The following is a 17,466-nucleotide window of genomic DNA, read 5'->3' as shown; positions in this document are numbered from 1 at the left end:
TTACTGTGGTAACCCCATTAAACTGAAAGCAGTCTCAGAGACTGTGACAGCATTTATCCCTTGATTGGTCACTGTCTGCAGTCAACCCTTCTGAAGGAAGAAGCAGCATCTAAATGTGAATGTTATTCAGTCTGAATTCGCATGTAATGAAATTGGCTATGACATAGGCTTTGGGGGGAAAATAACATGAGCATACTAATTCCAGTAGTAGTCTAATTTAGCACTACCTGTCCTCACTTTCAATTAAACTACGTTCTATCTTTTCTTCACATATGTTATTCAGAAGGGAAGTGGAATCCCTTCCTCTTTGTGGCCAGGAAACTATATGGAGAGTATTGATTTATATAATTCATGAGGATTTTATGGCGGCTAAGTATAATGAAAATGATACAAGACTGAATAGGAACCTGTTCATGAGACAGCAGGAAGCCCTTTCAGGCTCCCTCTGCACTGGTGACAGTAAGTTGAAAGCCACAACTAGGCAAACAACTGTTCCCCACGTCCATCTGCCTCTCTGATGGGAAAAGGTGTTTAACTTGCATGAATTCATTGTGCCCACAGTAGTCTTATTAAATAAACATTTATATGAAATTTGGAAGTCTTAAAAAAGGAGACACTATTAAGGAATCAAGGATTCAGGTAACCAGTATCCTGCAACATGTGCAGTGTATAATTTATGTTCACAGCTTTGGATTTGATGGTCAAAATGACCCAAGAAAATTGAAACTTCTGTTAAAGAGTTTATCTGTAGTGATGTTTTCTAATGGGCTGAATACATTTCTTTTAAATATAAGCCTATTATGAAGGAAATGTATTTATACAGTAAATGCATTTGTTGCTCCACTGAACACAACACAAAGTCCTATCTTATCACCTTCTCATTTTCTTTTCTGTGACTACAGGGGGAATATTAATACAATTGTCCATATAGTTATTGTTGAAACTTAACACATGAGCTCACTTCTGCCTTATTTTGAGCAAAACTGAGAGTTACTCAATCATTTGCACTCGAACAGAAATGGAACTGTAATTTTTAGAATACACAATAGACTATCTTGCACACTACCAAGGTTAGGGAAGTCATGGATATCATTATTAGAGCAAATACTTGAAGTAACAGTAGGGAATGAGCAATATGTTGCACAGGCTAATTGCAAATGTACAAATGCAAAGAGGCATCAGAGCATCATTAAATGGTACAATACTTCCATCTAGTGGTTGTTATTTGGTACATGCAGTTTAAGCAAAATCATGTTGACGTTGTCAGCCACTGCGTTTACTATGTCATTCCAACTTTAAAGTGATTATATTAACTGCAGTTGGAATAATGGGTAGATTTTAATATTTATCTGATTGATATGATTTTGATATCAACATCAGCTATTGTGATGAGTCATTCTGAAAGCTCATTTTTTTAATAGCAGTTATACTTATTTCACTTATGTAAAGCCGGATTATATCACAATGGTCCACAATGAAAATGATGCATCTTTATTATATACTTTGAAGTAAAGCATTTAGGAGTGCAATAAAAATTTACATACTAGTCTACACAAGCCACTCTATATAATCTGTCATGGAAAACATGACATGAATGTACATCAATATAAAATATGTTACTTGCATTTTTAGTGAGCAGCATTTAAATTAAATGTGTGTTTAATGACAAATAAATAATGTCAGATTAGCATTTAATGGTATTGAAGACCAGCAGTAATATTCTTGGATATTCAGTTACAAATGAAAGCCATAACTATGTGTGGATACAAAACATTTTAACTTCATACAGCTAAGCACATGAGGAATTTAAATTACTTGAATTGACATAACACACACACATGAACACATGCTTGAACCTGGGCTGAGACAAGCTGGGGAACCTGCAGAAAAATATGAAGAGAGTCAAACGCTCACATTCAAGTCAGAAAAACTATCTGGCCATCAGATGTTTCTTACTGTTTTTCTCAGGCCTCAACAGAATGATGAAACATTTGGGGGCAAAAATGCAGATCAGTAAACCATAGCTTGAGGCCAGGATTGCAAAAATTTCCACAGCGACAACATATTTCCCTGGAGAGCTAACATAAGCAGGGACAAAGGCCACCCACACAGCACAGAATATCAGCATGCTGAAGGTGATCAGTTTGGCCTCGTTGAAGTTGTCGGGCAGTTTCCGAGCAAGAAAGGCCAAGAGGAGGCAGGTGCAGGCCAGCAGGCCAATGTAGCCCAGAACCAGAGAGAAGCCAACCACAGAGGCCATGGCACACTCCAGGGTGACCTTTGACCCTTGGAAACCCAGATCACGTTGAGGCACCGGGGGGCTGAGGGACAGCCATACGGCACAGATGATAACCTGGATGAAAAGTGAAGATGTGTCAGTGGTATGATTTGGTATCACATGTTCTTGCTCATATATATAATAGAATGTTCTCAACATTCAATCCATGAAAAAACATTCATACCTGTATACAGGTAAAGAGACAGACACTTCCTCTCTGTTGGCCTGGACCAAACCACTTTATCAAGGTTTCAGCACCAGGCCGAGCTGAGCGGAAAACAGCAAGAACTACAAGGGTTTTGACCAGGAGGCAGGAAACACAAAGTACAAAGCTGATCCCAAAGGCTGCCTGCTGGAACCGACAAGACCAGACTGATGGACGACCAATGAAGACCAGTGAGCACAGGAAGCACAGCTTCAATGACAGAAGAAGCAGGAAGCTCAGCTCTGAATTGTTGGCTCGCACCTAGAGGTGAATCACAAAGATGTGGCCATTGAAACAAGACAATACTTTTTTGGAGAGACATGACAAAAAGGTCATATGCACACAACAAACCTTCTGTTACATTAGTCTGGGTACTTACCACAGGTGTTTTTCGGTAGTAAAGAAACACCACAAACACAGCTGTTGTCACGGTGACACCAGACACCGCTGCTGTAGTCAAAGTAATGCCCAAGGTTTCATTAAAGGAAAGGAAGTCCAGCTGACGAGGGATGCAAGCTGTTTGTTCAACATTGGACCAGAACTCTGATGGACAACGATCACAGTGAAGGGAACCTGGAAGAGGAAAAAGGAAGACAGATGGAAGGAAAACAGAACACAAAGTGGAAAATGAGTCTCTGTTGTGTAATGGAGTGATTTCCTCACCAGTTTTATTGCTGATCTCCCCTTCAGCACATGGGATACAGTCAAAGCAGCAGAGAGGTTCTCCTTTCCTGTTGGCCTTTCGGGTACCTGGGGGGCAGCTCTCACTGCACACTGAAACAGGCACCTAAACAAAAATGACAATTTATATTGTCAAAGAGACAATCTTGTGAATGGACAAAGACATTCATTTCAACAGCAAATGATTTAATGGCCTTGAGACAACATGTTGACCTGATTGGATCCTGTGCTCCATTGAATAGCTGACTCATTCAGGTGGAGGTCAAACCCATCCACTCGACCAATCAAAACAAGTTTGAGTGACCCCTCAGGAGTGTTCTGCCAGTTGACAAGGTCATACTTTGCTGGAATGTCTGCACCTTGGAAATAAAACCTTTCTCCTTGTGGTGTGGTGATGTTCACTTTGTTCAAGTGCTGCAACAGCTGAAAACACCAAAAAATATATTGACGAAAAATGCATTCACAACATTCAGATTATGATTACTTGAAGAAGTGTCACTGTTCTGGATAAGATGTCATCGTGATAATCATGTTCACCTCTATGGGTTTGATGTGTTTTGGAGAGGAGCAAGTGGTGTTCTTGTTACCAGGAGGGCTGTCTCTGTTGGGGCAGGAGAGAAGGCTGTGAAGGGCGTGAGCTGCAGCATAAACAGCAAGGTAGACATTATATGCCACCCTTAGCTGGGAAGTGTCGGTAAAGGGATGTTGCACCTCCTCCAGGGACTCTGTCCCACTGCAGGGAGGGATCGAAGCTTTCTGAAGGGACCCCTTGGCAGGAGATGAATTAGAAACAATTGACAGATGGTCAGTTTTGAGCGCTGAAGATAAATATGAAGAGAGAGGTGCTGCATGTGATCGTTTAGCTCCAGGACTGCATCCAAACTCCTTTTGCCAGAGTTCTCTCAAGAATTCATCATCAGGACGATGACTTGGGTGCAAACTTCTCAGATAATTTTCAAATCCAGGTATTGTTGAACTTCGAATGGCCACTCCAAGAACACCACGTGCCACTTTAGAGATGGTCAGATCTTGAAGAAGATCATCACTGGTACTCCAAGCCTCACTGGCCAGAAACTGTCTGTCAGTCACCTACAGTTAGAGGACACTGAAATAAATTCCCCACAAGAAAAAAACATTTTGTTCTTGCAAAAATTATATCTTTTTTTAATAATGAAACCCTGAGTCCATAAAAGTTGCTCACGTTCATCTTAGCCAGTTCCAGAAATACTGCTTTTGTATCTGTATACCAGCAAAAGATCAGAATCACCCTCGCAGTCGAGGCTTGAATTGTGAGTGCTGCACGTCTGGCATCACTTACAATGGTTTCTCTGTGCACAGTCTCTATGAATTCCAAACACACTCCTTTTCCCTGAATCTCTTGCTGAAACACCTGAAATATGGAGGTCAAAACAACAACTATGTTCATATGTATCTAATTTGTCATGTATGTTGTATGGAGGACATACATGAGAGACATTTTCAGGCAACTTGCATCACAATAACAATAACATGCACCTGTATGGCCAAATGACCATAATCATTGTTTTCTATCACTGCTCCCATCCATGTCCAGTGGAAGCGAATGGCCATTCGTGCCATGGCCCGGGCTTGGTAAATATCACTGGGGATTGTTCTGAAGAAGTTAGGAAACTTTGTCCTGTCACTAAGACAGGGGCAGCTAGCCAAGTAGCTGATCTGATGGAGAAACAACAGAAATATCTTTTTGACACTGCTTTTAGAGAAATAATGTCATTTAGATTTGCTTAAAACATTTTGAAAATTGTTTTAGCCTCTTGATGTAAACTGTATAAAAGTGCATTCATCAGAGGTTTATTCCCAAGATAATGAAACTCACAACTGGCACTGAGAGAGGCCCCAGGATCCTGGACATCATTATGCCTGTTGTTGATGAAGCAGCACCAATGAGTAACGAAACAGGCTGACCACCTGCTGATAGCATTGGACATATAATTCCACAAACACAATCTTTCTATACTTGAATCAATTGTTTTTTCATGGACATTGCAAATCTTACCTTACTATTAAATTATATCTAATACCTGCAGAATCTCCAGCTTGTTCAGAAGATGTGGAACGAGACGCAGAGGCTGATAAGTCACAGCTGTGTGTGTCTCCTCCGACCAGTGACAGTGCACCTTGCAGAGCCCAGGGGTATCGAGAACAGCTGTCAAGTATACGGTAGCCGAGCTTCACTCCTGGTAGCAGGGTGCTGTTATGATTGATTTCCTCCACCGCAAACGCCATAGCATATGTGTATTTCAAAGGCTCTAGATCTAAACTGAGACCATAGGAATTGTGAATAAAATGATATAAATCAGTGAAACATAAAAATAATCATTAATGACATGAATATAGAAACAACAAATATCCCAAAATGTGTATAAATTCATACAAATATATAAGTAATGCAGAAAAATCTGTTGAATCAACTCTGCTGTAATAAATCTGTGGTCATATATATAGAAAAAACATTAGCATTTTTTAATGATGGACCTTTTATAAAACATAATGAGGACACAAACAATGGATACCTTACTAGCTCAACACTTCGAAAGCTTATTTTATATTTTAACAAAAACATATGAGCATCACTGAAAAATGTGAAAAATGCAGGCAATGTGCTGTGATCATATGAACAACATAATAACCATCAAATATTCAACAATAATACATGTTATGATTAACTTTTACCCAGTGCAAGGTTGATAATGTGGCATCTTGGTGAAGACCTGCTCAACAGCTGAAGGTATGTAATACACATTAAAAAGTCCACCGATAATCACATCTCCATCCTGGAAGAGGCTCTGGTCAGCAGGTGTGCCCCACCTTGAGCACACTATCGCCTGAACCACCTCCAGCCCCATCTGTCTGCCCACTACACTGAGAAGGAACAGAGAGAGAGCTGAGCAGGTCCACTGAGTGAGGAGCCAGGGGAACCAAGACATAGATGCAGCTGTTCTGGACATTTAACACATATACATTAAATAACTATTGTCAGAATGTCAGAATATGCATCAGTGAGAAGTGCAATAAATTAAATCTGTGTAAAACACAGGTCACATTGAACCTGACAATAAAGTGCATGAAGCGGAAAAAAAATAGGAAGGCACCTCACAGACAATGTTCAACAGTTCCTGTTACCAAAGACAAATGCCATTAAATTCAATATGTGCAAATATAACATCACAGCCATGTCAGTCACCTGCAAACAGGAGGGAAATTATGAGAAGAAACATGTTTCACTTGGTTAAAAAGCTCCTTTCACAAGATAAATTATCATCTCTGAAACTGGTATCTTGACTGAAACATCCCCCCCCTCCCACTCTACACAGGTGAAGTGGTCATATGAGTATTTATAATAGGTATAAAGCGTTTTGCAAGGAGGAACCTGATGACACAAGCAGCACACAACACAAAATAATTCCTCTCTGGAGTGATGGTGGAAAAACAATACAATGCTAACAAGTGATTAAGGTGTGTGAAGTTAGCAGCCAGCAAAAAGCCTCCAGGCCACATAAATTCTGAATAAATGCACCTGTGGATGTACAGGTAACATGCAGCTTTGCTCTCATGATTGCATGCTTTTCATTATAGCAAATTTTCATTTGGTTCTCGACAATCTAAAAGGAAGAAACGTGCTACTGAATGTACATTTCTGCACCACTAATTTCCAATAAACAGTTTGGCTTAGCAGCTCCTTTAACCTTTTAGCTGAGGTAAAGGCATGCAGTTACATCACAATGTTTAGATATAAAACCATATATACTATATGTCTGTCTTTTAAATATAATTTTTTTACTCAACAACAGAATAATACATCCACAGACGCTTACAATGGATGACAATGAAGGACCTTTTGTAGCACTACATCAGCTGTGTAATCAGGAACACTCCTGCAGGTTTTTCATTCCAACAGGTGTCAGATTGTTCAACTCCAGCAGCATTTAATGTTTCACTGTGTTGATGTTTCACATCAAAACATCACAAACCTTCTTATTGCACTACTCCATTATTTATGTCATCATATGCTAATACCATTACATTTGTGCAACTTATCCTGTGCAATATATATAATGTAACCTGTATCCTATAACGTAACCTGTGTGTGTGTCTGTGTCTGTGTGTGTACACTGTGCAGTAACCCAAGGACACTATATTTTTGGCATTATTTAATCTTTTACTCTTTTTATATAATATACATAGCCATCTAGAGTTGATTTTGTTTAGTATCTTTTCATTTATTGTTGATTTTATTTTATATCTTTTTATTGCCCATTTGTTCTACTTGTTCTGTTTTTTACCTTTCCTTTTTATTCTGCTGCTGTAACATGTGAATTTCCCCAGTGTGGGATCAATAAAGCCTTTTATCTTATCTTAAAAGAAACCTGTTGTTATTATTTTTGTCAGGTATTATTTAAAAAGATGATATTTCGATTGTATTTCACTTCGGCCATCATGTGGGGCTGAACCCCCTGCATCACAACCCTTCCTGTGAATAAATAATCTGTTAATTAAATATATTGTAATTTCAATGAAACTATTTTATTTTATGTTTGAGAAAGTAATGAGACACTTTTATTCAGTTGAGGTATAGTTTTTATTTAAAACACAGAAAAAGAGAACAACAAATCACATAAATGCAAAATGATTGAATAACATTTTTAGTGTGCAGCATTTAACTGTACTGCATTTCGTTGTCTCTGTGTTGCACTCTGATGATGACAGTAAAGTTGAATCTAATCTAATCTAATTTTATTTAACTTAACTATGTGTTTTTCTATCATGGTGTATGATTAATGTCAGATTAGCATGAAATGGCTTTGATGAACAGCAGAAATCTTCTTAGATATTAATTTACAAATGACAGTCATAACTGTGAGTGGCAATTTTGTTTTCTTCACACAACAAAGCACATGTACAATTAGCAATGATTTATATGAAAGCAACTGACAAAACACACACGAACACTTGCTTGGGGCAAGCTGGGGAGCCTCCAGACAAATATGAAGAGAGTCAAACGCTCACATTCAAGTCAGAAAAACTATCTGGCCATCAGACGTTTCTTACTGTTTTTCTCAGGCCTCAATAGAATGATGAAACATTTTGGGGCAAAAATGCAGATCAGTAAACCATAGCTCGAGGCCAGGATTGCAAAAACTTCCACAGCGACAACATATTTCCCTGGAGAGCTAACATAAGCAGGGACAAAGGCCACCCACACAGCACAGAATATCAGCATGCTGAAGGTGATCAGTTTGGCCTCGTTGAAGTTGTCGGGGAGTTTCCGAGCAAGAAAGGCCAAGAGGAGGCAGGTGCAGGCCAGCAGGCCAATGTAGCCCAGAACCAAAGAGAAGCCAACCACAGAGGCCATGGCACACTCCAGGGTGACCTTTGACCCTTGGAAACCCAGATCACGTTGAGGCACCGGGGGGCTGAGGGACAGCCATACGGCACAGATGATAACCTGGATGAAAAGTGAAGACGTGTCACTGATATTATTGACTTTCAGGTGTACTTACTCATATAACAGAATGTTCTCAGCATTCTGTCCATAAAATAATATTCATACCTGTATACAGGTAAAGAGACAGACACTTCCTCTCTGTTGGCCTGGACCAAACCACTTCATCAAGGTTTCAGCACCAGGCCGAGCTGAGCGGAAAACAGCAAGAACTACAAGGGTTTTGACCAGGAGGCAGGAAACACAAAGTACAAAGCTGATCCCAAAGGCTGCCTGCTGGAACCGACAAGACCAGACTGATGGACGACCAATGAAGACCAGTGAGCACAGGAAGCACAGCTTCAATGACAGAAGAAGCAGGAAGCTCAGCTCTGAATTATTGGCTCGCACCTAGAGGTGAATCACAAAGATGTGGCCATTGAAACAAGACAATACTTTTTTGGAGAGACATGACAAAAAGGTCATATGCACACAACAAACCTTCCGTTACATTAGTCTGGGTTCTTACCACAGGTGTTTTACGGTAGTAAAGAAACACCACAAACACAGCTGTTGTCACAGTGACACCAGACACAGCTGCTGTGGTCAAAGTAATGCCCAGGGTTTCATTAAAGGAAAGGAAGTCCACCTGACGAGGGATGCAAGCTGTTTGTTCAACATTGGACCAGAACTCTGATGGACAACGATCACAGTGAAGAGAACCTGGAAGAGGAAAAAGGAAGACAGAGGGAAGGAAAACAGAACACAAAGTGGAAAATGATGGTTGCAAATACGAGTCTCTGTTGTGTAATGGAGTGATTTCCTCACCAGTTTTATTGCTGATCTCCCCTTCAGCACATGGGATACAGTCAAAGCAGCAGAGAGGTTCTCCTTTCCTGTTGGCCTTTCGGGTACCCGGGGGGCAGCTCTCACTGCACACTGAAACAGGCACCTAAGCAAAAATGACAATTTATATTGTCAAAGAGACAATCTTGTGAAAGGACAAAGACATTCATTTCAACAGCAAATGATTATATGGCCTTGAGACAACATGTTGACCTGATTGGATCCTGTGCTCCATTGAATAGCTGACTCATTCAGGTGGATATCAAACCCATCCACTTGACCAATCAAAACAAGTTTGAGTGACCCCTCAGGGGTGTTCTGCCAGTTGACAAGGTCATACTTTGCTGAAATGTCTGCACCTTGGAAATAAAATCTTTCTCCTTGTGGTGTGGTGATGTTCACTTTGTTCAAGTGCTGCAACAGCTGAAAGCACCAAATGCTGAAAATAATATATCCATGAAAAATGCATTCACAACATTCAGATTATGATTACTTGAAGAAGTGTCACTGTTCTGGATAAGATGTCATCGTGATAATCATGTTCACCTCTATGGGTTTGATGTGTTTTGGAGAGGAGCAAGTGGTGTTCTTGTTACCAGGAGGGCTGTCTCTGTTGGGGCAGGAGAGAAGGCTGTGAAGGGCGTGAGCTGCAGCATAAACAGCAAGGTAGACATTATATGCCACCCTTAGCTGGGAAGTGTCGGTAAAGGGATGCTGCACCTCCTCCAGGGACTCTGCCCCATTGCAGGGAGGGAGAGAAGCTTTCTGAAGGGACCCCTTGGCAGGAGATGAATTAGAAACAACTGACAAATGGTCAGTTTTGAACGCTGAAGATAAATATGAAGAGAGAGGTGCTGCATGTGATCGTTTAGCTCCAGGACTGCATCCAAACTCCGTTTGCCAGAGTTCTCTCAAGAATTCATCATCAGGACGACGACTTGGGTGCAAACTTCTCAGATAATTTTCAAATCCAGGTATTGTTGAACTTCGAATGGCCACTCCAAGAACACCACGTGCCACTTTAGAGATGGTCAGATCTTGAAGAAGATCATCACTGGTACTCCAGGCCTCACTGGCCAGAAACTGTCTGTCAGTCACCTACGGTTAGAGGACACTGAAATAAATTCCCACAAGAAAAAAAACATTTTGTTCTTAGAAAAATTATATCTTTTTTCAATAATGAAACCCTGAGTCCATGCAAGTTGCTCACGTTCATCTTAGCCAGTTCCAGAAATACTGCTTTTGTATCTGTATACCAGCAAAAGATCAGAATCACCCTCGCAGTCGAGGCTTGAATTGTGAGTGCTGCACGTCTGGCATCACTTACAATGGTTTCTCTGTGCACAGTCTCTATGAATTCCAAACACACTCCTTTTCCCTGAATCTCTTGCTGAAACACCTGAAATATGGAGGTCAAAACAACAACTATGTTCATATGTATCTAATTTGTCATGTATGCTGTATGAAGGACATACATGAGAGACATTTTCAGGCAACTTGCATCACAATAACAATAACATGCACCTGTATCGCCAATTGACCATAATCATTGTTTACTATCACTGCTCCCATCCATGTCCAGTGGAAGCGAATGGCCATTCGTGCCATGGCCCGGGCTTGGTAAATATCACTGGGGATTGTTCTGAAGAAGTTAGGAAACTTTGTCCTGTCACTAAGACAGGGGCAGCTAGCCAAGTAGCTGATCTGATGGAGAAACAACAGAAATATCTTTTTGACATTGCTTTTAGAGAAATAATGTAATTTAGATTTGCTTAAAAACCGTTTTGAAAACTGTTTCAGCCTCTTGATGTAAACTGTCTAACAATACATTCATCAGCGGTTTATTCCCAAGATAATGAAACTCACAACTGGCACTGAGAGAGGCCCCAGGATCCTGGACATTATTATGCCTGTTGTTGATGAAGCAGCACCAATCAGCAACGGAACAGGCTGACCACCTGCTGATAGCATTGGACATATAATTCCACAAACACAATCTTTCTATACTTGAATCAGTTGTTTTCATGGACATTGCAAATGTTAATTGAGTAGTAAATTATATCATCATACCTGCAGCCTCTCCAGCTTGTTCATAAGCTGCAGAACGAGGCACAGAGGCTGATAAGTCACAGCTGTGTGTGTCTCCTCCGACCAGTGACAGTGCACCTTGCAGAGCCCAGGGGTATCGAGAACAGCTGTCAAGTATACGGTAGCCGAGCTTCACTTCTGGTAGCAGGGTGCTGTTACGATTGATTTCCTCCACCGCAAACACCATAGCATATATATATTTCAAAGGCTCTAGATCTAAACTGAGACCATAGGCATAGTGAATAAAATGATATAAATCAGTGAAAGTTAAAAATAATTATTCTGGACATGAATAAAGAAACAACAAATATCTAAAAATGTGTATAAATACATACAAATATAAAAGTCATGCAGAAAAATCTATTGAAATAACTCAAATGTTATAAATATGTCTATATCTTCTATATATGCGAATGACAAAAAGCATATGAACAACATAATAACCATCAAATATTCAACAATGATACATGTTATGTTTAAGTTTTACCCGGTGCAAGGTTGATAATGTGGCATCTTGGTGAAGACCTGCTCAACAGCTGAAGGTATGTAATACACATTAAAAAGTCCACCGATAATCACATCTCCATCCTGGAAGAGGCTCTTGTCAACAGGTGTGCCCCACCTGGAGCACACTATCGCCTGAACCACCTCCAGCCCCATCTGTCTGCCCACTACACTGAGAAGCAGCAGAGAGAGGGCTGCGCAGGTCCACTGAGTGAGGAGCCAGGGGAACCAAGACATGGATACAGCTGTTCTGGACATTTAACACATATACACTAAATAACTATTATCAGAATATCAGGCTGCAATAAATAAATAATACATTCAATCTATTTAAACGGTAATCCACATCAGACCTGTTTGATGTCACATGGAGAAAAAAATGGAAAGGCACCTCACAGACAATGTTCAACAGTTTCTGTTACCAAACATAATTCCCATTAAATTCAGTATATTCAAATATAACATCATAGCCACCCGTCAGTCAACAAGAAAGGACAGTCTTAACAGAGATATGTTTCATTTGGTTCACACACTCCTGAAACTGATATCTTGACTACAACATAACCCCCTCCCACTCTGCACAAGTGAGGTGTTGATGGGAGTATTTATAATACATGTAGAGCGTTTTGCAACAAAGTAAAACTGATGACATAAGCAGCACGCTGCCCAAAATGATTCCTCTCTAGAGTGATTGTGGAAAAACAATCAAAAGCTAGCAAGTGATGAGCAGGTGTGAAGACAGCAGTGCTGGGTGTGTACTATACATACAGTACTGTATGATGCTATTGACTGACCTAACTGAGAGACTGAGAAGTAAACCTATTGGGGAAGTTGTTTAGCTCTTATCTGAAAAGTTTGGATCAAATGTGTAAGAAATCACCCAAATGCGTTTGTCTTTTTCTCTTGGATTTCCAAGGAATATTGTACTGTGATTGATTAATAAAACTTAAAAGTGTTGATGTGTCTAGCTTGGAACTAGTGTGGGGAATTGTATGCCCAGAGCAACAGGTGTGCCATTTGGCAGCTCTATTATACAGTAATTTCATGAGCAATTGCATCCCATTATGTTCAAGGTGGCATATGGGGAAAGATGAGGCTGTTTATGACTTACAATAAATCGATTTTGAGCTTGAGCTGCAATCTTGATGAATTATGTTACTATATAGTATATTGAGTATATCAGGAAATAAACATGGGATTTGTTGAAATCAAATATTTCAATATTTTATTGCATTGGTAGGAAAATGCTCACAGTCCTCTGATGAGCAACAATACAAAGAAGGATGGTGTAACACTGAAACAATAAAAAAAAAAAAAAACCTGCTGCCTTGCCACCCTCCCGTCCTCAACCTGGCCCTTTGTACTTGTCACTCTATTTTTCATTCCATTAAGATATACAAAATAAAATAACCATAATCAACAAGAGATTATTTTTGCAGTCTGTATCAAAGCAATTACAAAAATAAAAACCTTTAAACTCCAAATCTTTAAAATTTGCAGTCATGTTTTCAAATTCTAAAAATCATAGCAACAACCAACAAGTCCAAGCATGGTAGTTTATGTAATGTATTGCACCTAATACAAATAAGCTTATGTCCTCTGTTGTATCCAATGCAACTACTTGTTCTGTGCAATTATTGTTGGGCAATGAAACATTTATTGTATAAACCGGTGCATAGTCATGCCTGACATGTTCACAGGTAACATGCACAAACATAAATGTACAGAATTGGTTCTCAACTAAAACCCATCTCAGATTAAAAACATTGACAGGAATATTTACACACAACACAAAGAAATACCACTGAAAAGAGAAGGAAGACTTAAATTTGATCTTTGAAAAGATGAATCCCATCTATTAAAAGTAGCTGTTTGATTATACTACACATTCAAATGATAAAAAGAAAGACATTCCTTCTCTGCTTAAAAAAACAATTCTTTTTTTGCTTCATAGTCAATGTACGAAGTTTGGACAGTACATCACAGGGACAAAGATAACAAGTATCTGTACAATCAGTCTAGGAAGCCTTTTTGAGGGACTCAAACTTCCCAAGAACATTTACACATTAAGCAGAATATAGACAATACACTGCCAGACTAGAAAGACCATTCACTATTGAATAGTGGACATTTCATACAGGAAATTCATGCTGCAAGATCCAATCATGTTATATGTGATGTTTCACTTACATTGTACAGACTACATCCTTCTCAGAAGTAGCCCAGAATAAAATTGATTTAAGGGAAACCTACTGGTCTGTGAACATGGAAACAAACAATGGTACGTATTCTTTTCTTGATCTTCTGGCTTTTGGTGTAATTGAATCAAGAATCACTGCTTGGTTGTTTGAGGTCAGAGCTACAGTCTGAGAAGAAAATAGACCTCAGGCTCTGACGCACGGTGGTTAGAGTCAGCAGGTGGAAGAGAATCATCTGTATAATATTGATCTCCAAAATGATCCCCATTTCCATAACGTAATGATGTACAAGCTCCTTCAGGAAGCCCCCTGTCCTCCAGCTGACCAAGGTAGCCTGCTATGTAAGAACCAGTAGAGTGTCTGTTCGGTGGTGGATTCTGTGAGGCTGATTTATTCCTTAGTACCACCCCCCCAATGCTGGCAGTACTATTGAAGACCACACCTGACCGAGGCTTTAGAGCCTCTTGCTGTCTTTCACGGGCACGGCTGTTGATGTGACGTACTCGGCTTTGGCTCCGAGAGGATAGACGACGGGTAAGGAGTGGAGGGGAATCATCTACATCCCTGGGAACAATAGGAGCTATACTTGTGTTCTGTGGCTGTGACAGTGGGGATTTTGCTTCATGACGCAAATGAGGAGGCTGGGGTCTATCTCTGTCACTGTCTTCCCCCTCCAGACTGACCAGCTTACGTAGCTGTTCTGTAAGTGGATCACAAGACTGTGATTGGAAAGTTACTTCCCCCATGGTGCCCATCCTCTTTTGCTTCCTCATATGAGGAGTGATGAAACTGCGACTAATAATGTGGTATTTGCTCTGGAAGTTGCATGATATGTCTTCAGAGGTCAGGTCTCCCAGAGACTTTGACTTACATGGGCTGGGGGCTGTGGAGTCTGTGGTAACAGACAGGGGTTTTGTTGATAAAAGGCCTGGATTTGAGTGCAGAGAAATTCTGGGTTCAGGCTGTGGCTGGTGCCTTGTATTATTCAGGGAAACATTTTCATTCCATGACTGTATTGGGGTGTATGACTGTGTTCGACTTTGGCAGTGTGGCTGGGTGTGTCGAGGAGCTGAAGACTCTGATGGGGGTGTAATGCTGTCATAGTCCAGGTGGTTGTACATTGCATCACAGTCTGAGGAAGGGGAATATAGGCCTCTGTCTCTGCTAGTGTGTATAGACACAGCAGAATGCCCAGGTAGGCTTTCGGAAGAGGAGAAACCATTGTGGAAGCACCTTACTGGCTCCCTCTCCATCCATTTATGTCCTAGCCTATCTTGATGAGACCTATTTAGGATCTGGCTGCCACTATAGCTCTTCTGCTGTGTGTAGGAACTGCTGAAGTCTTTGATGTTGCTCAAGGCCTTAGAATTGCTTTGAGGAATAGAGTAGCTGTTCTGATGCAGCGGACTAGGGTTGGAGGTTCTAGAGTTAGCAGGTCTGTGAAAAGGAGAATGCTGGGAGGTGTTCTGGTGGTGGGAGTGATTGGACAGCTGGTAGGAAGGCTGATTCATTGGGGAGGGACACTGTGAAAACGCAACATGAGAAGCATGCAAAGGGTACTGTTGCGGATCACAGTATGATGCAGTCTGTTTTTGTTGGGAGTAGTTGGGAGTGGACTCATGGTTTTGGTAAATAGCATGCCGTTTGGTTGGACTTACGAGCTCCTCCCATTGGTTGCTGTGTCTCAGTGAGGTCAGCATCATCTCTAATGGATCCTCATCGACATTTATCTCCACTTCTGCAAAAGTATTACCAACAGACTCATGAAGAAACTGAAAACAGTCCTTGTTTACAGTGGAGCCCATGAACCTTTTTGAAGGACCTCGTTCTGTCTCTGGTACTGGTGGTGGGGGATCATACACTTCCTCATATACACTCTCCTCAGGCTCCTCAGTTTCTTCACTCCCACCTCTCTTTCTGTGCATATCATTCCAGCCCACATTGTGCCCTTTCCCTGAACCTTGAACCACCTTTGCAGGAGAGGACCCCAAGCTGTTTGAGGATGTGCTCTCCATAGTATCTGCCTGAACATGGACTGTCTGTTTCTTTAGGTTGTACACTGATACAGGCAACAACACCTCCTCGTCCAGAATAGTGTAGACCTCCTCAAGCTCAGCAGTTTCTGGGCTGGAGAGGATGGCTGAAGTAGGAGCATCTGCCAAGGAAAGGATTTCCTGTTTTACATGATTTGTTTTATGAGCTACTTTTTGGGGACTTATTACGGGTTTCTTGTTAGGAGATGCAATGTTGGTCTTGAGAGGAGACCTTAAATCTTGCAGTGCTTTAGGAGTGGTAGCCCTGAAGTTATGGGTATGATCATGAGATAAGGTTGTAAGATCATTTTGGTCAACAGTGCTTTCGAACTGGCCAATCAGAGCAGAAATAGAGCCACATGTGTCTTGCTCGTTGCCTAAGGACACAGCATCAATGAGTCTGGAGAGGGTGCTGTCATGTAAAGAGCTGGGACTCTTCAGATCACAGTCCACATTGCCAGGGGAAAGAGGGGCCATAGAGGAGGGGGCAGAGGAGGAGGAGGAGGAGATGGAAGGTGCAACTGTGAATGTTGTGCTGTTTGATGATGTTTCTGGTTTATCTGGTCTCATCTGGCTGTTTGTGGAAGATGAGACAAAACATTTTTTCTCTGTTCCTGCAGAGGTGATGTTTGATTTGTTGACTCCATTGTTTTCTGACAGGTAATTAGCATAATCTTCTTCTTTTCTTACTTCTCCACCACCAATAACCAGATATGAAGCCTCATCTGATTGGTCAAATTCTTTGTTTCTTTTGCTGTATGTCTCAGAAGGGGAAGAGATGTTCGGTTCAATAAAGAATGATGATTCGATGAAAGGGTCCAAAGAGGAAGACCTGGGCCTGTTGTGTGAGCAAGCTCCTGTGGACACAGATAATTGAACAAATCCATTAATAAAGATGCTCTTATCTATCAGCATTTAATGTAGAACACCAAGCCAACCAACAATTAAATGACAACGATTAACAGTCCAGCCAATACAAGGCAATAGCAATACACAGACAAATGGATCACCAAGTACAACTGTGAAGGGGAAGCTGGAAAATGAGGCTGTGGAGGTTAAAGAAAGGAAGAATCCATGTTTTCGTACATCAGATTAGGAAAGAGATGGTCAAATGGAATTGATTTGGTCAAATGGGATCAAATGATACAGCAATATATTTCTCGGACCACTTT

General features: G+C 40.8%; 3 protein-coding genes across 3 annotated transcripts in view; all 3 read right to left on the bottom strand.

Annotated features, from left to right (window-relative positions):
• Positions 1-1,930: 1,930 nt before the first annotated feature.
• Positions 1,931-5,429, bottom strand: LOC143323810 (extracellular calcium-sensing receptor-like). The gene is made up of 11 exons (XM_076735912.1): positions 5,285-5,429; positions 5,020-5,111; positions 4,680-4,859; positions 4,366-4,554; positions 4,029-4,253; positions 3,702-3,932; positions 3,378-3,587; positions 3,147-3,270; positions 2,863-3,056; positions 2,463-2,744; positions 1,931-2,353 (listed from the first exon to the last, which is right to left on the bottom strand). Exons 1-11 carry the CDS (start codon positions 5,427-5,429, stop codon positions 1,931-1,933), a joined length of 2,295 nt encoding a protein of 764 aa, XP_076592027.1.
• A 2,329-nt stretch (positions 5,430-7,758) lies between these two features.
• Positions 7,759-11,746, bottom strand: LOC143323367 (extracellular calcium-sensing receptor-like). The gene is made up of 10 exons (XM_076735192.1): positions 11,542-11,746; positions 11,338-11,429; positions 11,029-11,175; positions 10,799-10,870; positions 10,068-10,118; positions 9,685-9,948; positions 9,454-9,577; positions 9,155-9,348; positions 8,755-9,036; positions 7,759-8,649 (listed from the first exon to the last, which is right to left on the bottom strand). The coding sequence occupies exons 1-10, from the start codon at positions 11,744-11,746 to the stop codon at positions 8,227-8,229; spliced, it is 1,854 nt and encodes a 617-aa protein (XP_076591307.1). The 3' UTR covers positions 7,759-8,226.
• A 1,116-nt stretch (positions 11,747-12,862) lies between these two features.
• Positions 12,863-17,466, bottom strand: part of plch1 (phospholipase C, eta 1) — a 43,354-nt gene continuing 38,750 nt past the window's right edge. Inside the window, exon 23 of the mRNA XM_076735293.1 lies at positions 12,863-17,151. Coding sequence (XP_076591408.1) covers positions 14,423-17,151 — 2,729 coding nt within the window. The 3' untranslated portion in view covers positions 12,863-14,422. The remainder of the gene's footprint in view (positions 17,152-17,466) is intronic.

Source organism: Chaetodon auriga, chromosome 7, assembly GCF_051107435.1.
Source record: "Chaetodon auriga isolate fChaAug3 chromosome 7, fChaAug3.hap1, whole genome shotgun sequence".
NCBI lineage: Eukaryota > Metazoa > Chordata > Actinopteri > Chaetodontiformes > Chaetodontidae > Chaetodon > Chaetodon auriga.
This window is presented reverse-complemented; position numbering and strand designations above follow the sequence as displayed.

Excerpts from the sequence above, each read along its gene's own strand:
- LOC143323810 (XM_076735912.1), bottom strand. The coding sequence starts at position 5,429 with ATGGCGTTTGCGGTGGAGGAAATCAATCATAACAGCACCCTGCTACCA. Across the intron at positions 3,933-4,028 it reads AGTTTGGATGCAGTCCTGGA|GGGTCCCTTCAGAAAGCTTC; the intron begins GCTAAACGATCA and ends TCTCCTGCCAAG. Across the intron at positions 2,745-2,862 it reads ACTACCGAAAAACACCTGTG|GTGCGAGCCAACAATTCAGA; the intron begins GTAAGTACCCAG and ends ATTCACCTCTAG.
- LOC143323367 (XM_076735192.1), bottom strand. The coding sequence starts at position 11,746 with ATGGTGTTTGCGGTGGAGGAAATCAATCGTAACAGCACCCTGCTACCA. Across the intron at positions 11,176-11,337 it reads GGCCTCTCTCAGTGCCAGTT|ATCAGCTACTTGGCTAGCTG; the intron begins GTGAGTTTCATT and ends TTTCTCCATCAG. Across the intron at positions 9,578-9,684 it reads GGAGCACAGGATCCAATCAG|GTGCCTGTTTCAGTGTGCAG; the intron begins GTCAACATGTTG and ends ATTTTTGCTTAG.